Below are 22266 nucleotides of genomic sequence, written 5' to 3'. Positions count from 1 at the left end.
AAATGCAATGAATTAACTTTATTACCATTTTATTTTTCGTGTCTCGGCATTTCTGGAGCATTTTAGCAGCAAGGTTCCTCCACTCTAATGGATGAACCGCCCCTGGCATCCTGCTGAAAATCCCAGTATTACCGTCAAAAAGTAAGCCCTTACCTTCTATAATGGTGTCAGAAGGGTTTTTGTCTGGCTGCTGGGAAAGGCTCATTGACATCCTGCTAGGGATCTAAATATCAAGAGGCCGGTTCCTCAGAAACCAAGTGCCCAAGATCAGCAATTAAAAGCGAATGTCACGTCTTGGCCCGTTTACTGGAAGACGGATTCCTCCTCGGAGGGAGAGTAGAAGAAACTGCTGTGCCACCGAGGAGTTATCGCTATCTGGCACTCCCTGTTCCTTTACAATCTCTGAAGAGTCTTGGCGGTGAGGTCTCCGCGATGAAAGGTGTAACAAATTGCCGCTTTCAAGTAGATCAGAAACACATCGCAGTAGGGAGCTGACTCCTTGCCCATTCACAGCGCATACAAATTGCATTATGAAGTTAGAAAAAAAGCACACTCCCTGCTTCCCCCACATTTGGACATTAAGAGTCACTGTTCGATCCTGTATCTCCTGTTTATGGGAAACAGTGGTCAGCCAGCTGAGATTGTCTGCTTGGGCATATGGATGCTAGCTAGATTGGTGGCACACAGCCAAAGGCCACTGGCAAAATCCCAAATCCTCACTTCCCCTGCCAATGTGTATAATGAGGAGAACTTGTGCCCACCTGCATATAGAATGGTTACAGCCAGTGCAGACTAATGTTGCTTCCCCTACACCAATAAAAGAAGCTCCAGAAAAATAGGAATTCACTGTACAATGTTTGTTGTGAAGGGATCTGCACTGGTACCAGGGCAGCTGTCCACGGGTATTCATTAAAGTCTGATGATAAGCCCAGTCTAGGTTCTGGAGACAGAAAGGTACTTGAAACTGTAGGATGGCTGAGGACACCTCTGCCGCTCCAGTTTTAGCCACCCTTTATCGAAGTACAGAATCAGCCCACATGGTAGGTCTTCTTCTAATTGCTGGATTGCCTAAGCCTACTGGGACTTGTGTTCAACAGGCTGTCTAGGCATTATGCCATGATGAGAGCGTGTGTGAAAGTGTGAAGAGCATGTGTGAAAGTGCAGACAACCGTGGTAGCAGCAGGGTTGGGAAGGCGCCTGTGGGTTTGAGCTGTTCGGAGTATAGCCACCTCTCTCTCCTCTCCTGCGTTGATTTCTTCATGTCATTCCAGATCTCTTCCCTTTTCTTCTTTTTTGTTCTAAAGCACTCCCCTTCCTCCCTTGTCATTCCAATTTACTCCTCTGTCATACTACTGCCTTTGACTTAAAATGAAGATATGTTTTTAAAGAACCGTTGAGGAGTATAGACATTGCAATGAAGACCCATGCAACACTAGAGGGGAGATCATATATAAACACCATTAGAAGACCGGTGTCCAATGACTACAGTGACATGGGAAGCTAGACGGAGACGTGACCCCCAGATAAACAAGGGAGCCAAAACAAGGTAAGAAGAAATCCCCCGTTTTCTGTGATTATTAATATTCAAACCTATTCCATGAATAGCGAGATCTGAGAGTGTTGTATCTTCACTTACTAACAAAGTACTGCAAAGCATAGATGGGTCAATTAATCAGGATTTGTAAATTGTGGCTAATCACCCTATAGTGTATCCAGGCCCTGGAGAAAGTAGTGAGACCGAGGGAAAAGCAAGGAGAGGACACACAAGAAAACGAGGGAGAAAGCTGTGAAACTAGGAAAAAGCAAGGAGAAAGCACTCACAAAAAACAGGGGAAAAAGCAAGGACAAAATAGCTAAAAGAAGGAAAAAGCAAAGAGAATGTACACAAAAATGGGGAAAAGCAAGGAGAAAGCAGTGAAAGTGAGGGAAAAGCAAGGAGAAGGCACACTAAAAATGGGAGATAATGCAAGGAGGAAGCAGTGAGAACAAGGGAAAAGCAAGGAGAAGGCACACAAAAAACGGGGGGAAAAGCGAGGAAAAATGAGGAAAAAGCAAGGAAAAAGCACACAAAGTGGGGGGAAAAAGGCCAGTCAAAAGTAGTGAAAATGAGGGAAAAGCACTGAGAACTAGAGAAGAACAAGGAGAAGACACTCAAAAACAGAAAAAGAAGCAAAGAGAAGACAGGAGCAACAGAAATTCAGGAACCCAGGGAGAGCTGGGCCTGGGTAACCTATACTAGACAGGACTCTACATTTTGAACTCTCATCCAATAGATGTACACCATGACTAGATCTTTAGTTTTTGGAGAATAACAAGTATCTAGGTTGTAACACTGCTGATCATAGTAATCTAGACCATAATACTTTAGATATCACATGTTCCAAATCGTTCAGTTTTTCACTTTCTCTAACACAGGGGAGATCTTTTCTGGTTGTGTTGGGCCCTTTTATGGTCAACAGATCTTGCAAATGTCCACCTGAATTCACTGTCACTATTACATTTTATCTGCAGGGTCATTACAACATTTGAACAGAAACTGGGCCCTGTCAGAGTCTTTCCATCATCCTGAAAAAATGGAAACTGACCTAATGCAGAAAAAACAAGAAATCTTTGGCACATATACCCATACACATAGAATGATCACACCTCACTGAACATAATTTACCTTCACGCTAAAAAAAACACAGTTCTAAATTAAACACTACACATACTCTCTACTAATCTCACACAACAAAATATAAACCAATACCCTCGAATCTCTGTCAATCGGTCATAAAGAGGTACCAGACACAATCGACGAGTGGTCTTTCCTGGTCAGCATCACAGTGTGACTAGTTAGGGAATGCATGTTACAACTGTGTGTAACATAACACAAAATAAGGTAACGAAACATAAAATAACATATGGCACAACTTAACACACCATGGAAGATACACACCGGGGATCCTCTCTCTACTTCTCGGTTTGCTCTTTTGAGCTTTATTTTCAATTAAAAAGAAACCATACTCAGTCAATTTTCCTCTACAGGCAAAGTGCACGAAATCTCTCTGGGTAACAACGTAGCAGCCGGCTGCCTACAAAATACACAGGACGAAGTTAGTAGATCTATGAACAATGAAGTTGGAGAGCATTCTGATTACCCATTTATTAAAAGGACTCAAATTTTGATTGTTATGCGTCAGCTTTTCATTCTCCATATGTAAATCATAAACTACTTATTTAGATGTGAACCTTCATATACGCGTGTGTTTGATCGACTATGGTCCTTTCGTCCAAAAATGAAAGCATTTCTCTTTGATAGCATCAATCTTAACCATATTACCAAGGTTCCCCCATTTGTTTCATAGCTTACACCACTCTGCCTACGGCAATCTCAGGCGTGCCCATCTCACAGAGTGTTAGGTTCTGGGAGCGGGAAGAATTCAGTAAAAGTGGCATTTCCTGATTTGTCAGTTTCAGATCTGTAGCATAGTAGTCCACCGTAGAAATCCACCTCTACTCATGCCCTTGTTCAGGTCTTCCCAACATGGTCACCACACCTTAACTCCTCATAATATTACATTTTTTATAAGAAATAATTTCTCTTTTTCTTGTGTTGAAGTGCAACAAATGGGATCTTAAATCGATCCTGTGGCAGAAAAAATTGCTGCTTCTTTCTACACACGTATTTCTTATTTTTAGCAAACGAAGAGGCATTTTCCTTATTTGTAGATCCATTAACACATCTGATCACTTTTCGCTATTCACTGAGCCACTTACATTCCGTTATACGATGTTTAAATCACTAATACCTTTATCATATCCACAGCGATTAAAACCTTTTGTACGGTCTTGTGGCACTTTGAGATTCCGGGGTACTTCTCGACTCAGCGTTATCCACTGATGTTGCATTTGCTTGTGCTTGTATGGTTTATATGCAAGTCGTTTTGAATAGTGGCAGAGGAGGTTTGAACAGTCTAGAGCACTGTGTATTGATAGATTAAACAGGACAGTGGCCGGCTTGATACCCTCATGGATCCCTGGAGCATCATGTGCGTGATGCGTGTGCTCAGTATATCCTGCTTGTTCGGATGTGATGGGGAGCACATTATCCCTTGGCCGGTTTCAGGGTGCTACTGTGTTCTGACGCACCTTTGCCCATTACATGCCATCCTATGTGCATGCGGTGTCGCGATGGACGATATGTAGATTGGTAGGAGGGTATATATGTGCTTCCTATAGGGTTCACAGTTAATGTGCATCCAAAAGCTTGTTTGCCCGACACCCTTGTCAGTAATACAGCAAAGCGTTCCCTCATTTGCAAGGGGCCGTGACCTCCTGCAAATGAGGGGATGCCTGCTTGAGACTGTGTGTGGGGGAGGAGGGGGGTGTCACTGTGTACCACTGCTATTGCAGAAAAGCCCACCCAAAGTCTGTGGCACCTTTGGTAATACAGATGGGACACGAAGCATACAAGCAAACCCCTGTTAAGCCCCAGCGGTAGGTCTGTAATAGGGCCCTGTGTAGGAAAAACAGCCTTTACATTTCACCAAATGAAATTACCAAAAGAAAGTATAATCAACGTATTAATTAAAGAACGACCAAATGCTATTTAACATCTGGTTTGATATGGAGTGGAAATGTTTACTCCCTAATTTCAACACATAGGCCCCACTCTGGGACAATTACCACATTTTACAACTGTGGCTGATTGTATTTTTAAGTCCTGGCATGAGAGGGAAACTGGTTCAAGTAAAACCATCTCCCGGACCCTGGAGTCTGATCATGGTATCTATTTTGATAACTTTTATGTTATTCATCAAAAGCAATGAAACAATATTTGTGCCTCACCTTTCACTTGTTGCTGGATGTGACTTTGCACTGGGGTGGCCTAAATGATATTCTCATTGTAGCTGAAGCCATTTAGTATTATTTTTCTTAAGTAAATGTTGCAGAAAACTTAAGTACCTTAGGAACTCACTGCTCGGTAGATTATGGAAAGTCCTTGAAGTCAAAGCCCTCGTCAAATACTTGACTATGGGGAATGCGGATTTTAAATAGGTGAACCAGAATGCACAGCATTTTCAGACAATAACTAACCGTTACTACACTGCATCAAGCCATGTAAGTGATACCGAAGGGATGCTTTGGTTTGTTTTATGTCATCCGAAGAGGTTGTTAATGTATTGCTTATTTATGCATCTTTTGCAATATGTTTATTGTTTCACTGAATGTCTCTTCTTCTCCCCTGCTCTCTGTTAATACATTTGGACACAAGGTTGTGCAAGAACATAAACATTTGACTATTTCGCCTGCTGTAATGTACAGCAGTGGCGGGGGATTAATTGGAATGCTGCCCATCTCCTCTGCCGACAAGAGACTGGATGAGTTGGTGGGAACGTACCCCCCTGAAAGGACCCCTGTAGGAAGTTATTCTTTTTAAAGATGCTTAAGCCAAACATGGCCCTTAAGACTTGTGGCCAGATAGTAGAAGGAATATGGGCTATAATGCAAAAAGGGCTATAAAACTACCCCTCCTCCACCCCTCCCTTTCAGTTATGGGGCATCTGCTGCTGCTCACAACTAATTTTAAAGAACTGTTTTTTAATCTTTGTCGTAAATATGAGACAATTTTTACCTGTTAATAATAACTAACAGGTCCTTTCTAAGATAACATAGCCAGAATGTTAAGACAGATCCAACTTCACAGCGGCTGTTAGACCACATTTATTTTCGACTGCAATACAGAACATTATCAACTTCTGATTCCTAGAAATACTGTCTCCAAGATCATTAAATAATGCTGCATCATGGAGGCCAGTGACCCAGCAGTTACAGGCCAGTCATCTGATTAATAGTCCTAAATTAAGTGGCAGAAAATATCACTGCTTTTGAAATCCAAGTACATCTCGACTCAAATCAGAATGGGTTCTCCCAGTACCACGGCTTTAATGCCCTCTTGGGAGGAGTGGAGAATATTCACTTCTACCATTGGCTGTGACACCAAAAACTGGTGATTTGACGGGATTTGCCAGCAGTGTTTGATATCGTGGGACGCTCCGGCCTCCTCCACAGACTGGATGGAGAAGCTGGTATTTCCATGAACAGGTTCAAATAATGTCTTCGCTATCAAATCAGTTAGGAACCTTCCAGGCCCCTTGAGCTCACTTGGCTTGTGGCGTTCTTCTGGGATCACCACGTCTCAGAGTTTCTATTAAGTCTGACGACACCACTCTTATGTGGATAGTGCTCATTCTGCTTTAACACTTAGGTACGTTTACAAGTATCGCTGTGGCAGCGGGGAAGACGGAAACATCGTGAGAGACATTGCGAGTGTATTGGGAACAGGTAAACAGGTAAAACTCCTAATGAGGTGGCATGGTACCTCTGTCGGACAAATCACGTCACCTGACTTGTAATTCGATCACTGATGATGATTCTCTTGTAATTCGATCACCGATGATGATTCTCTTGTAATTCGATCACTGATGATGATTCTCTTGTAATTCAATCACTGATGATGATTCTTACCAGTTTGACATTTTGTCATCATGTTTCACTAAATGCGGAACAGCTGGCTTCAAGTGGATGTATGTGACATGAAGGGTAAGTTGTTGGGGACAAGAATTCAGTGGAGAATACCAGCATCAACCTTCGACCTAAACATTTCTAGCAGATGAATAACAGAGTGCCTAGAGTGAAAAATCTAGGCGTTTTGCTCGATATGTCCACCCAGGGGGCCCAAATCTCTAGAACTGATTATTCCATCCATATCAATATATATAACTAATCCATCTCTTTGCTTAAGATGTGATCTCAGCAGTCTTTGGGTTGGTTCTTGGTTATCTAACCTTTTCTACCAGATGATTAACCAAGTGCCTAGAGTGGTAAATGTAAGCTTGTTGTTAGATATGTCAGCCCAAATGGCTGAGATCTCTAGAACTGATTTTTCCGTCTTTCTCTTTTGATACAAGTCATCCATCGCTTTGCTTAAGATGTGATATCAACGGCCTTTGGATTGGCTCTTGGTTATACACTGAAGTTTGCACTATAATGAGGCTCTTCTAAGAAACACATTCACAAGCTTCTGGCAACCTAGAATGCTGGGGTCAGACCTACTGCTGGGCCATCAAAGTAGAACCATGTTTCAGAAGCCACAATGTATTCATTGGCTATCTGCAGTTTACTACATTGAATTTACATGCCTGTAGTTACAAGATAAAGGTCTACATGACAAGAATGTATTTTTGGATCCCACAATCAAGAATATCTTCATCTACAACCTTATTGATCGATCATTTCAGGGTAGTAAAATACCTCTTGCTAAAACAGATACATTGTGAGACTTTGGGAATAGGAGCATCAGTCATCAAAATGATATATAATTCGATGCATGCTTTTTGTGAATTATTATTGTTTTCTCTTGGTGGGCCTGTGCAACAGGCTTCATGGTGCAAGAAGATGGCAATTTGTGTAGTGCATCTTGTAACTGCCATCATTATCATAACAAGAATACCTGGACTTGATTTAATTTTTTTATGATTGGGGCTTTTTTTTAAGAAACCTCTGGTTCCCTGCTTGTCATGGAACTCAGTCCGCAGTGGAGTCTGTGTGTATTCGTGTTGCTAGGGACTCCTGGTACCATTCAGTACTGGTAGGAAGACTGAAAAGGAACTTTCTTCTGACTGCCAAGACAATTTTGTGTCAATGCTGTGCAGTTGGTTAATGATACTAGCTGAGAATATGGGCTTCTTGAGGATCCTGAGCACATCTGGATGTCAGGGTGTCAGTATGATGTGATGGGCAGTCTTAGACCATCAAAATACCTTGCACAAGCCTGTGACCAGAGATAAGGCACTAGGATACCCTTTGCCATGACCCAGTGTTAGGGTTTGTCATCGCCTTGGGCAAATCCTGGTGTTAGGTTATGTGAACTCCTCTGGATGAGCCTCAATGTATTGAGTCGCAGGCAAATCCCAAGTTTAATGCCTGGAATTCAGCTCAAGGTAAAAGGAGCCCAAGCAAGCTGCTGTTGCTAGAGTCTATCTCCAGCAAGAAAGGTTTTTCAAGAATGTGGCAAGTGTTTTGAACTTGTGGTAAATGTGAAAGGAGGTCCATTCACCTTCTGGTTCTGATATATGATTTAAGCCACTGGAATAATAAATCACAAAGAATCACTTAAACATGAAGAACAATGATATGAGGCTGTCAGGTCAGCTTTAAAAACTTTTTATCAATAGCACTCACATCGCTCATAGCTTGTCACCTAAAACAAATGCCAGAACTGGGAACCAATCAAGAGAAATACAGAACAGGAAAAAAATCCTGGACACAAAACAACGTGTCAGTTTTCTGAGAAAAATGAGTCAGGAAAGAGGCCCAGGACAATGTGCAAAATCATATCTCACCCCTTTGGGTGGATAGAAATGTTTTAGCCATTCTAATCCCATGAAGTTTAGGAGGATCTCATACAGGGAGGTCAGGATTTAAAGAGTCTTGAATCTACTGTGACGGCAGTGGAGAAACTTGTAGTGAAGTATTGCTAAGTCATAATCATTACAATGGACTAGAGTATTGCTCACTCCCTTAAGACAATAGTAAAGATAACTCCTCACCCACGTTAGACATCTCTGGCACTGAGGCGTGGTAGGGACCCTGCAGGAATGTGGGCGGGTTGTCATTGATGTCCTGCACCTTGATGATAAACTCAGAGGGAGGCTCCAGAGGTCGGTTGGACTGGCGGTCCACTGCCTGCGCCAGCAAGGTATATTGCCCTTTTTCCTCCCGGTCCAGCGTCTTGGTAACATGGATGTTGCCTGTCTTCTCATCAATGACAAAGACGGTACCAGCACCTTCGCCAGTAAGGACATACTTGGCTCGGCCTTCCCCACGGTCAGCATCAGAATGGAGCTGGGGGAAAGAAGGTAATAGTTAGTTTGGTGGATGCCTGCAAAATATGCTGTAAATGTTTTGATTAGACTCAGATCATGCAATGGACTAATGAATGGAATTTGGCTTTGGATACCATGGAGGTAGAGAATTTGACAGCAGTACCCCATTTGTCCAATTCCCTTTCTATTTTTAGAACAGATATCCTTCATGGATTCCGGATCTAGGGCCTGATTACAACTTTGGAGGAGGTGTTAATCCGTCCCAAATGTGTTGGATATACCACCAGCAGTATTACGAGTTCCATAGGATATAATGGACTCGTAATACGGCTGGTGGTATATCCGTCACTTTACCGTCACTTTTGGGACGGATTAACACCTCCTCCAAAGTTGTAATCAGGCCCTAATCTTTGTTTTCCAGTAAATCTTTTCTGCTGTGTCAGTCGTCCCATGCCTGCTTTTACTTCTCTCATTATGTTTGCTCTGCTGGGATCGTGTTCCATACCTCCACTCCCTTCTCGCATGCAAATACGTTCTAATGTTTCTCATGAATCTATCCCGATTTCAACCTTATATTGGAAACTTTCACTCCTGACTCCCTCATGTCCTAGCCAAATGCTGTACAGACACTTTTTGATGAGGAAACAGTAATAATACAGAGTATTATTTACAGGTGCCTAAATGTTGGCAGGTAGTGCCAGATTGTGATGCTGAATCCTGCTTCCTCCTCATCTCAACCTTGAAAAACTCCCCTCAGTCACTGAAAGCTTATTGTCCTTTCTCCCAACTGTACCTTGTTTGATAGAGGTACAGTTTTTTCCCCAAAATAACTTGGATAGATGCCCATTTATGATAAACCATTTGCTGTGAGGTCTATTGCTAATTCAACCCACCCTGAGCATGACAACAGTAATCTATCATACTCGTATGCAAGGTGTCTCCAGACGCTGGTATCCCAATGTAAGGATACAAAGAGAGATTCTGAATTTTAAAAAGCGTATGCAAGCTGTATCAGTTCTGTAAGGGAGCTAGATAGCTGAATTACAGAGGTATATTGTTGTGAGGACCTCTTGGACCCATGTTGGTTCCCCGGTTTTAGTTTCATTAACTTAATTGTACATTCCATATTTTATTAGTTTTAGTAAGGCTGCATTTAGCAATTACTTTTTACACATTTTATCAGCTAAGTTTTATTCTAGGAAATATAGAGAACACACTGCTTGTTTAGTTAGCCTTTGCACAACATGTAATGAATACTTTCTGTCCAAGGCTATGAACACGGTACACAATATGCTAGTTTGTGTTGCCCATTCATGTGACACCTTCAAACATCTAAACCCAGCATTACATCAGGACTGTGCTTCCAAGAAAGGTTGATTTTATTATATGTGATGTAATGACCCAGGTGGAACATAGAGCATTACAGCCACAACCGTACTGAGACGAATTCTGTTTGACATGCTGTTCAGCTGGCGCTAATCTACCAGCCCGGAAGGGTTTGCAATCTCTACTACAGGCCGACTACTGACACTATCCTCAGGTTTGGGGATGGGACTGATCCCTTAGATCACGCCAGGTTGAAGGGTACATGCTCTCAAGTACAGTTTTAGGGTTAGATAGGAACTTCTAGAACATCTATATTCACATTCACCATGGTTGGATTGTTTATCTTCTTTACCATGTTCATAATGACAATTTCTTTGCTTTGTTTCATCTGCCTAATTATCGCAGCTCATTCTCTCTATGCTAGATTGTGATTGTTTCAATAAATGCATTAAAAACCTATCTCGCATCTCTCTGTATCTCGCCTGGGCATGTATGAGAAATGTAACAAAAGGACAAGATCTGTTCCAATGACTTTCCTGGGGAGTCAGAGTTTAATGTTCAAGTTGCCAGAATCACCTTTCAGCCCTGTTGGTTTGTGGGTTCAGATGAGACACTGTGAGCTAGCCAGGAGTTGGACCAACAGTTTCTGATGATGGAATTTCTGTTGTCCTAATATGCAGTTCTTTTATTGTAGTAGGAATCATATAATAATATAACATTTTCTCCAAAAGCAGAAGTCTATGGAAGGGGTTTGCCTGAGGATATCGATGGGCATATACTCTGAAGAAGCAAACTCGAATACTTTGGCACTTAACTAAAAGCACATCATATAGAATTACTGCTCTCCTGGGTTTGGGCTTGCATATCTGTCAATAGTGTGTAACTGAAGAACTGATGTGAAAGGCCAGAGTGTACTGATTTTTGGCCACGTTGTGTGTGATCCTTAATTGTTAAAGTATGTCTACCAACAAACTCCTCCAGGTGGAACAAGCCCTTGATGTATATTGCACTGCAACATTTGGCACTAATTATACCCCAAATTTTATTTACTAGTTAACCCCTGTAAAAATATCCCAAAATCCTATTCAGTTTTTTTTTAAATATTTGCTTTTAACTGCTCTACCTGCAGTAAATGTTCCCAAATGTGCAGGAATCCTGAATCACAATTTTTGAATGTGGGTCAATTTTCATGTTGGTGTCTGGTCCTATTTTTGTCTCAGTTCAACCCAGCTCACATTCATTGGCCATGAGCCCGTAAGTCACTGAGACCATTGCATCACCATTATTGAGATTATTTGTCATGCAGACCACTGTCAATGACAGACATTTGTCATTCGTCATTCTGGTCATCAGCTCTGATCCCCATTGGCTCACCACCAAATTAATTCATCCATAAGCCCACCATCACCAGTGATGTTCCTTGAAACTGATCCGACCATCGATGAGGCCTTTGAGGCCACCATCCCAACCAATGGGATACATAGATAAAGCTTTCAGAACACCTGTAGGGTCCATGGGTCAGTGAGCCCACTGCAATCCTCCTGACATTTGCTGTGATTAGGAACGCCACCACAACTGAGATTGATTGAGCATGAAGACAGCATGTACCTTTGAGGTCCATTGACACCATCACTGCTGAGATGTTGTGTTAATGACTGTTACTGTAGCAACTAAGGCTATTTTTAAACACCACCTAGAGTCATTGGTCCTTGAGACCACACATTTTGTCTAATGATCACTAGAGAAAAGTGGTTCATTGGTCATCAAGCCCATCATCAACACTAATGTCCATTGGCTATCTAGACAAGCGCCTGCGATACAAACTAGGTTTTACTGGTTACTGAGACAAGTACTGAGGTCCAAAGATCAAAAAGAGTGCCATGACTCTTACCACCAAGGTTAACTGCCTATCAAGAAAACGGTTACCGTGGATACTGGGCACTACTGTAGTCTGCCTATCAGTGCACAAAAACCGTCACCAATGAGGTCAACTGGTCATTAAGACACAAATAATAAAACCATTGGTCATTGAGCCCACCAATCACCAGGACAATACAGTGAGCTCAAATAGGCATTGATACCACTGATATTGAAGCCTACTGACCATTGAAGACATCAATACCACTGACAGGCACTATTCAAGAACCCAAGGCCGCTAGGCCATAATTAAGTTTTATATAGACTGAAATGCTAGGTGAGTGGCTATGATAGTAGAACTCTTCTATACACCACATGACGTGAAGCCACCTTGTGCCCACTAAAGTACCTTTGGAACATAAGGACCAATATTTGATCCTCCTTTTTTTCACTAGTTAAAGACCACGTTCCTGCCCCAATCTCATGCCCTAAGCTCTTATGCTCTACCCACTGATATGCCCTCTCACCACCCTTCTAGCATATTCTTATACCTCATGTCCTTAAGCAGCAATTGGTTGATTTCCAGCATAACATGTCATGCTATCATCTACTCCACCACAATAGTTCAAAAGTGCACAATGAAGAGCCACAAAAATTAATTCATGAACTCTCTCCTGAAGCTCCTCATCACCGATTATTATCATTGCACTGGACTTAAGTCCGACAGAAATAGGACACAGCAGCTCTATCCCTAACATTGAGGCCTGACTGGAGCTTCTCCTGACAGCCAACCCTTTAGTGTGCTTCATTTGGGGTCCCTGGTGTGCTAGCACTAAGGCCCATATTTAAAAAAAATGCCACACAACTGCTCCAGCACCGTTGTGCGTCATTTTTTTTAACGTGAGCTATCGCCATTCCCTAATGCCATTCATGCACAATATTTTTGATATGATGCACGATGGCGCTAAGAAATGGCTAGCGTCTCAAAAAAAAGACATTAGCCGGTGCGGGATGGCATTAGTGGAAATGGCGCTAGTGAGTCAAAATGACGGTAGGCTGATTAGTGGCAAAAAATCTGCTGCTAGTCTGCCTAGCTTAATTTTTTGACTCGCAAGCAGCCAAAAAATTACTCCTGTCTAAGTAAAGACAGGAGTCATTTCCATCACCCCAGTGCCCACCCCAGGGGACCATTGTCCCCAGGGAAAGCTAAACATACCCAGTGCCAGCCAGGGGGTCCCATGTAAGGGGCCCCCAGTGGCACACCACACACATACACATGCACTTACCTGCAACTTACCTGGGATGGGCTCCCTCCTCCTGTAGTGTCACTGTGGTATGGGTGGTGGTGATGCTGGGGGTTGGGGTGGGCATATTTGTGCCCATTCCATGGTGTTTCCCTATGGAAATGGGCCTAACAGCACATTAACGCCTGGTCTGACCAGGCGTTAAATAATGATGCTAATCAAGCTTAGTGCCATTATTTAGGCCTGCATCCTAGTTGTGTGTCATTTCTGCGCCAGCTGTTAATTATGGCACTGGAGGGCTAGCGACATTTTTAGGAAGAGAATGCCTACCTTGCATCACATTGATGCAAGGTGGGTTTGCGCTTCCTAGAAATGGCACCAACTCCAATATTTTGACGCTAGACTGGTCTAGTGTCAAAATATAAATATGGCGTTAAGTTAGCGCCACTTTACAGTCAAAATAAATGAAGCTAAGACAACGCTAACTCTGCATAAATATGGGCCTAAGTGTGTCAAGCACCATCATTATTCAGTCATTGGAGGCAATGTTATCAGATATATTCAACTCCTGTTCAAACGGTTGTCCAAAGCATAAAGTGGGCCACAATATCTTGGACCCCATTAACTAATACTTTTCATGTATTAATGCATTTTCAAGGCTTTATTTATGCAAACTGTTACATCTCAAACCTTACCACCAACTCGAAGCTTGTACTTCATCATGGGCCTGAGCCAAACTCCATGGACCCTTCTCCCTAGCGCTAAGCCATGTCAGGCATGTGATATACAGCACTTCCCAAAAAAAAAAAAAAAAAAAAAAATTAATGAACTGTCAGTCTCATTGTTTAGCAGCCATGCTCATGAGAGACTGTTGCTGGTTGGCAAGGAGGAGACCCTCAAGTCCTGAATTTAAAGGCTGAAGGAGATCTCTTATGTCATACTATTCAGTCCCTGTTCTCTTATCAGAAGAATACCATCTAATGGTGAAGACTTCACGTCCATGCAACCCGTGACCTTCCTCTGCCAATGCACCTCAGACATCCAGACACGTTAGATGATGACATCCAGACATACCTGCCTGTGGCTCTGAAGGCTATTTACTGTATCACTGAAGACCTGGACAGCTTACAAGAATGCTTTTTGGGAAATGCAATCTTAAATTAATCTAGAGGTGGAGCATGCTTTTAATGTATATTTGTTGACGTTCCTCTTGGTTTCCTTTCTCTAGCTGACATATGATCCTCTCAAACACCCTCTGCCAGTTTCAACCCTTCACTTTCTTCAAGCACATAGTCCTCAGTGAAAACCTGTGAGCATACACGTATTGTGGACTACGGTCGTCCCCAAACCAACACCAGAATACATGAATACACGAATACATGACTTTATCATAGTCAATGCTAAGACTCACTACACCACAATGCTCTAGACTGGCCTCCAAAAATTACAACTCTAAAGAGTTCAGGTAATCCAAAACATGGCTGCCAGGTACATAACCACCTTGGACAAAAAGCAAACCAGTTAAGTCCAGTGTTAAAATAACCTCACTCCCAGTGAGAATCACATTGAATCCCAAACACCTCAACCTCACAGGTGCAGCCCTTCTTATCCTCGTGGCAGCATCTCTCACTATTTCAACTATTGCTCCACCAAAATAAATCTACACCTTCTTCAAGGCACGTAGGCAGGGGCCGGAAACGCTTCTCTACATAAGCCCACATGCTCTGCAGAATCACTGCTCACAAATCTAAGATTCCTCCAGATCCGCCTTTCCTTCAGGAGAAGCACAAACCCCCAGAGCTTCAGATGAAGATGAAATGAATAGCGAGCCCTCTGACAGCAAAGACGAGCCCTGAGGCGATTCACTTCATAACATGCACATCATGTATGCCATGATCCAAAATAGACATAAAAGTAAGGCCTTGATTTAGTTATGAGTCTGATGAACCTTGTGGGTGTGTGGCTAACTTGGCCAGCACTGATATGGCTACATCTGTCTATCCTTAAAGGTCCACGCGGCTTTAAGTTAATGTGAATAAACCGCAGGACACCTTATGTGAGATTACCTTGCCAATGAGGACGGGTTCTGGGCCAGCATACTCCTCAATCACAAAGAACTGGTTCCAAACCCAGCTCCTCTTAGACCTCGGCAGCGGCTCCAGGGATGGCGGGGCCACGGTCCCTGGCGACTTCTCTGCCATGGGTGGTGGAGGGGAGTGAGGGTCGCTGAGACAGCCACACCCACTGAGCCAGACGAGCAGGAGGTGGAGGAAAGGCTGCGGCATGTGGTGGCCTCAAGTCTCCCCAGTCCTGGAGTAGGGTTGATGCTTTGCTGCTGAGAAGGGATGCGGGCTCTGCTTAGTTTTGTGAGGTGTGGTGCACCCCTTCATTGGAAGCGATTGGTTCGTGCGGGTCCTCCTTGCTTTCCATGGGCCTTCTGGGAAGGAGGAAAAGGCCAAAGACGATTGAAGGTTATGGTGTGCCTAGAACTGGCTGCAGACTTTATCCCATTGGCGTTCAGCAGTGCTCGGAGAGTAACGTCTACCTGCAAGGACAAAAGAAGAAACCATTACAGACTCGCAGGAGAAAGCCCTCAGCAACCATTACAGAGACGTGAGAATACGCCCTGCGGAAACATTACAGGCATAACAGGAAGTCCCGCGGAAGCATTACAAGAACTAAGAAGAAAGCCCTACGGAGGAATTACAGGCATATTACAGAAAGCCCCAAGGAGGCATTACAGGCATATTACAGAAAGCCCTAAGGAGGCATTACAAACACACAGAAGAAAAGCCTTTGGAGGCGGTCTGAGAAGAAACATGACAGGCATGATAAAGAAAGGCCGAAGGACACGCACAGAGGTAGAGCCGAGGGAGGGGTGTATTTTAGATACACAGCAGAAGAGCCCCCAGGATGCGTTACAGACAAGCCACAGAAACCCGTGATAGACAGCCAAGCCATCCGGACCCACCCCGGAAGAGAGTAAGACAGCAACACCCGCTCCCTCGCTAATGCGGCTCTGAAACAAGCACACTGCCAGGCTAATTGACAGAGGATCTGCAAGTGCGCCGTGAATCCCAAGCGAGAAGATTTTAAAATGCAATCTAAACAAAACATCAGAACCACTCCTGTTAATCTGAAAGCAGCCACCACCGGCACCCATCAGGAGCACCATGAAAGAACTGCAACCAGTGCTCGTCGGAGACGAGAGACTAAAGGACGTGTTCACCCAATCTCCTTCCGCTGCCTACTAACAGCCAACAAACCTGACAGGTGCAAATGAGAGACAGAGTCCCCTGTCCACATGGCTGGGTGCCCCTGAGCGAGGAGCAGGCCGGCACCTTGGAACTCTGAGAAGAACTATAAATCAAACCCCTTAGGTCCAGATCACAGAATGCAAATCATACTAAGCTTGAGAGGGCCAAGAAAAAGGTGCGTGATAGGGGTGGGGCCTCTCTCTATCTGCTCCCGAAGTCCTGGGGCAGAAGTAGTGGTACTGGTGTTTTTTTTTACCCCTATGGTTTTTACCAGGTCCACCTAGGGGTTATCATCTGAGTATGCCGGACTCTGAATATTTTTAATGCGCCTGCACCGTTTGACCTCTAGGCCGTATCACTAAACGGCCTAGAGGTCAAACGGTGCAGGCGCATTAAAAATATTCAGAGTCCACCAGTTCATTAACTGGTGCGGTCACTCAGCACAGAGCTAAAAGCCAGATTCCATGTGTCTGCGCAGTCTAGAGCACACCCAATTCTTCTGAGTTAGTGCATAAGCTACAGCTCGTAAACAGTGAACAGTGATTGCCTCTCCCTGCCTCAAAGCGGTGTTGTCTGCAGCTCACGCACTAACTCGAAGAAATTCCCACTTCAATGTATGTATTTTAGACAGTCAAATCATAAACACAAGCAGTAGTTACCAGATGCACAGTTGCCACTGAGAGGGTAGAATGAGCCCCTCAGCATCTATCAGATACGAGTATGAATCGAGAGTGGGACTTAACTTTGGGCCCTCAGACATCCCCTCCAGTGAGACAGGTATCTACAATCAATCAATCAATCAGGAATTTGAAAAGTGCACTACTTACTCGTGAGGGTCTCAAGGCAGGGGGAAGGCGAGGGGAGGGGAAGTGCTGCTAATGCTCGAACTCCCAGGTCTTGAGAAGTCTCCTGAAGGTAAGGAGGTCTTTGGTCTGACACAGGTGGGTGGAAGAGCATTCCATGTCTTGGTGGCGAGAATGATCTGCAGCTGGTGGTAGTTCTGCGAATGTGTGGGACGGTTGTGAGGGCGAGGTCGGCGGAGCGGAGCGGAGTTGCCGGGTCAGGGTGCAGAAGGAGAGCCGTCTGTTGAGGTATTCTGGTCCGGTGTTATGCAGTGATTTCTGAGCGTGGGTGAGGATTTTGAGGGTGATTCTCTTATTGACTGGGAGCCAGTGCAAGTCTCTCAGATGGCCTGTGATGTGGCAGTGGCGGGGGATGTCCAGGATGAGGTGTGCGGAGGCGTTCTGGATGTGTTGCAGCCTCTTCTGGAGTTTGCCCGTGGTTCCTGTGTAGAGGGCATTGCCATAGTCCAGTGTGCTGCTTACAAGGGCTTGGGTGACTGTTCTTCTGGTTTTGGTGGGGATCCATTTGTAGATCTTTCGGAGCATGCAGAGGGTGTTGAAGCAGGAGGAGGAGATGGTGTTGACTTGCTGGGTCATGGATAATGAGGAGTCCAAGATGAATCCTAGGCTGCATGCGTGGTCGGTGGGAGTCGGAGTAGCAGGCCATCATGAGTCATTCCATGCGGAGGGGGTGAAGTCGAAGATGAGGACTTCCGTCTTGTCAGAATTGGGTTTGAGGCAGCTGTTCTTCATCCATTCGGCGATGGCCTTCATTCCTTCGTGGAGGTTGGTCTTGGCAGGGTCCTTGGTGAGGGAGAGGATCAGCTGGGTGTTTTCGGATTATGACATGATGTTGAGGTTGTGGGATCAGGCGATGTTAGCGAGCGGGGCCATGTAGACGTTGAAGAGGGTCGGGCTGAGGGATGAACCCTGGGGTACATCGCAGATGATTTTGGTGGCTTCAGAGCTGAATGGGGGGAGGCGGACTCTCTGGGTTCTGCCGGTGAGAAAGGAGGTGACCCAGTCCAGGGCTCTGTCGTGGATTCCTGCATTGCTGAGGTGTGTGCGTTGGGTGTGGTGGCAGACGGTGGTGAACGCGGCCGAGAGGTCCAGGAGGACGAGGGCAGCGGTTTCGCCGTTGGCCAGTATGGTTCTGATGCCGTCGGTGGTGGCGATGAGGGCAGTTTCGGTACTGTGGTTGCTGCGGAATCCGGATTGGGAAGAGTCCAGGGTGCTGTTCTCCTCGAGGAAGCAGGTTAGTTGTCTGTTGACAGCCTTCTCGATGACTTTTGCTGGGAAGGGGAGCAGGGAGATAGGCTGGAAGTTCTTGAGGTCCTTTGGGTCCGCCCTGGGTTTTTTGAGGAGGGCGTTGATCTCGGCGTGTTTCCAGCTTTCTGGGAAGGTGGTGGACTCGAAGGAGCTGTTGAATATCTTTCATAGTTGGGGTGCGATGACGGAGCTTGCTTTGTTGAGGATGTTGTGAGGGCAGGGGTCAGATGGAAAGCCAGAGTGGATGGTGTTCATGATTTCAATGGTGTCGTTGTCGTTGGCTGGGGTCCAGGACAGCAGGAGGTTGGTCGTAGGTGAGTCTGTGGTGTTGGTGGTTGCCAGGGTGGGGGTGTGAGTGCTGAAGCTGTCGTGGATGTCTACAATCTTGCGGTGGAAGTAGGAGGCTAGGGAGTCACAGAGGGCTTGAGATGGCGGGATGTTGTTGGCGTTGGAGCTGGGGTTGGAGAGTTCCTTCACGATGTTGAAGAGCCCCTTGTGGCTGTGTGCTTCGTTGTTGATTCGGTCTTTGAAGGCAGTTCTCTTGGTGGCTCGGATGAGTTGGTGGTGTCTACACAAGGAGGAGACCGTCAGTAGTGGGTCCCCAACAGCGCAGGAGTGTTTTCAGCACTTGCATGGGTTGGTCTTACACACCAAAATGGAGATTCACTGGAGTCCAAGAGATTGGGGGTGTAGAGGCTGCTGATCACTTTGAGGATGTTTTAGGTATGTTCCCCAAGGCGTTTTGTACTTTGGGACCAAAGCTCACAGCAACACATCTGCAAGGTTGTGAGAAACGTATAAAATTAAATATTGTAACAGCAGGAAGCATCCCATCAGGACTAACTTGTATGTCTCAAGATATCTTACGACAAGCATTGACATCGCAGATATGCCACCCAAGTGCTTGAAAAGGAGTCTATTTTCAAGCTGAATCGCAGAGGCACCACACTCCCCCCTGTTATCCCTTGCTTACAACACACAACCAATCTCTTATCCGCTCCTTCGGCATATGTTGCTGCAGTGTTACATATGACAGAGGAATCATCTTCAGAGCAAAACTCAACCTACAGCCCCCGAGAGATTAACCTCTGGATGATTAGAAACCTCATTAACCTGAACCCAGACAAAAGGACATTCTCAAGAATGGAGACATAACCAGAGCTCCAAAAAGCATGGGCTCTTGACCACCACCATCCCGGTGAGTTTTCAGTATATGGCAGTGCTTAATTTGTAAATAAAATGTGCCGGTGCCCAAAGCCCTTCTCTGAACCTAACAGCTGCTGCAATTAAATGTGCAAGCACGGAATACTGAGGCAGCGTAATCCTGAAGCCATCTCGGGCCTCTTTAATTCATTTACTGACACTCCCTGCCCCTTCAGCTCACTCTTGCAGCTTTCTATTTTATGACGCTTTTTCGTTTTTCTCTTCCTCCGTCTTTCCCAATGTGTCTTTTGCTTGCAGGAAATGCTTGAGGTAGAAGAATAAGTGCCGGCCCTCAAAAATAAGTGCCGGTGCCCCACACCGGAAACCGTCATCACAAATTAAGCACTTGTGTATGGGTAACCACGGATTTTACTCAGGTACATCATCAACAAAGTAGTCCACATTAGTTTCTCCCACCTCTTGCACAGTGGCATTTACTCCCATTTCTAGCTTACCTTTTGAAGTTACAGGCCATGATTGTGTTAGTCCGCTCAAGCTTTGGACACACAAATCTCCTTTTTCTTTGCATCCCTGCCTTTCTCGAAAGAAGACTGCAAAGGCCCAAAATGAAGCTGCTAAGCTTCTACTAATGCAGTTGCTAAGGTCCTACTACATAGCAGTCCTAGACTCTGCATACTCTACCCTGGTTACCATTGAAATAAAGTATCAATGCACTTTGCATCACAAAAAGGCCCAGAGTTCACCCTAGAGACACTTTTCAACTAACCAGTCTGCACATCTAACCATGACATCCTAGTCATAAAAATACACTTCAAGCTGAAATGTCTAGGAGGCATATATTTCTCCTAGCTGGTAGCAGACCTATTGAGCTCCTTCAAACCAGTCGACACACAACACAGTACCACATGCCATCTGTAAAGGGTTAGAATAGCATGCCATTTAATCCACCATATTAACATCTCTATAATAAAACCACCTCAGCCCATTCTCAGAGCATATGCCTTATGTCAACATCCCATACATAACATATATCAACACTGACCGTCAAGAAGATGAGACATCCTCATTGCTACACATGGCTTTATACTTTTTGATCATACATCTCCTGTTATCGTTCCTGTCTGACTGAGCTGTTGAACTCCTCACAGTCCAGAGGCACTGTCCCTGGACAGTGGAAACATGCCATAGCTGAAGAAATCTAACCTGGATGCCACGGAGCACAAAAACTATAGGCCCATATCATTACTTCCTGCCATGTCTAAAATACTGGATAAATATATCAACTCCCAATTATCCATGTTTTTGGAAGATAATAATATCCTCCATCCCACTCAGATGGGGTTTAGGCCCCTCCACAGCACCAAATCAGCACTAATAGCCATAATGGAAAAGGCGAGAAAGCGGGTGGATCAGGGCCACATGACGGCTGCTATACTTCTCGACATGAGTGCTGCTTTTGATACAGTAGATCATCATTTGCTTGCCCAAAGGATGAAGGAGATTGGAATTGAAGGATCAGGGCCCAGTTAGCTTACCTCGTTTCTTGAGGACAGGTTCAACTGGAGCTGTGGGGTACCACAGGGCTCTTCGCTTAGCCCTACACTATTTAATATATATATGGCCCCCCTGGCGGAGCTGGTGGAGCCTTTAGACTTTCACTTGTCTCCTATGCAGAAGATACCCAGTTAGTGGTCTCATTCTCCACAAATGGAGGGTCAGAGGGATATTCACTGTCCTCATGCCTACAGGCAATATCAGGATGGATGACAAATAGTATGCTCCAACTAAATGGGGACAAAACAGAAATAATGGTTTTAGGCCATCACCCGGATCCGGGTAATAATCCCCTGCTTCTTAGCCCTCTGTGGGATTTGCCTCCCCCCAAGAAGTACATTAAAAGTTTAGGAATCTGGTTAGATCCCCATCGTACATTGGAACATCATGCCAAGAAAATCTCTGCCGCGTGCTTTAGATCATTAAGACTTTTAAGGAAGGTGTTTGTAATACTTCCACCCCTTGCAAAAAGGCTCATTGTTCAGGTAATTATCATGTCATGACTCCACTATGGCAATAGTCTGTTTCTTGGCTCTCCCAAATATGTGACTAGGAAATTACAGGTGGTTCAGAATGCTGCAGCACGCCTCCTACTAGACATCCCAAGGCATACCTCGGCAAATCCGGCCCTTGCCTCTCTTCACTGGCTCCCAGTGGAACAGTGTATAAAATTCAAAACCCTATGCGTCATCCACAGATCATTATATAATAGAGGACCTCCTGTGTTAAAGACCTTGGCTACCTTTTATAAGCCCGCCTGAGACCTTAGGTCTGCATCATCAGTGTTGGCTATACTACCCAAAATCAAAAAAGCCAGATGGGGCGGTGCTACAATGGCATACCTGGGGGCTAAACTGTGTAATTGCCTTCCCCTCAGTATCCG

The 22266-nt window shown here is 44.7% G+C and overlaps 1 protein-coding gene across 2 annotated transcripts in view; it reads right to left on the bottom strand.

Moving 5' to 3' along the window:
- Window positions 1-22266, bottom strand: part of CDH24 (cadherin 24) — a 507414-nt gene that overhangs the window by 245550 nt on the left and 239598 nt on the right. For both annotated transcript variants that reach the window (XM_069238226.1, XM_069238227.1), the window contains exons 2-3: window positions 15364-15842; window positions 8595-8889 (exon numbers count right to left, since the gene is read on the bottom strand). In XM_069238226.1, coding sequence (XP_069094327.1) covers window positions 8595-8889; window positions 15364-15582 — 514 coding nt within the window. In that variant the 5' untranslated portion in view covers window positions 15583-15842. The remainder of the gene's footprint in view (window positions 1-8594; window positions 8890-15363; window positions 15843-22266) is intronic.

This window comes from Pleurodeles waltl, chromosome 6 (assembly GCF_031143425.1).
Source record: "Pleurodeles waltl isolate 20211129_DDA chromosome 6, aPleWal1.hap1.20221129, whole genome shotgun sequence".
Taxonomy (NCBI): domain Eukaryota; kingdom Metazoa; phylum Chordata; class Amphibia; order Caudata; family Salamandridae; genus Pleurodeles; species Pleurodeles waltl.
This window is presented reverse-complemented; position numbering and strand designations above follow the sequence as displayed.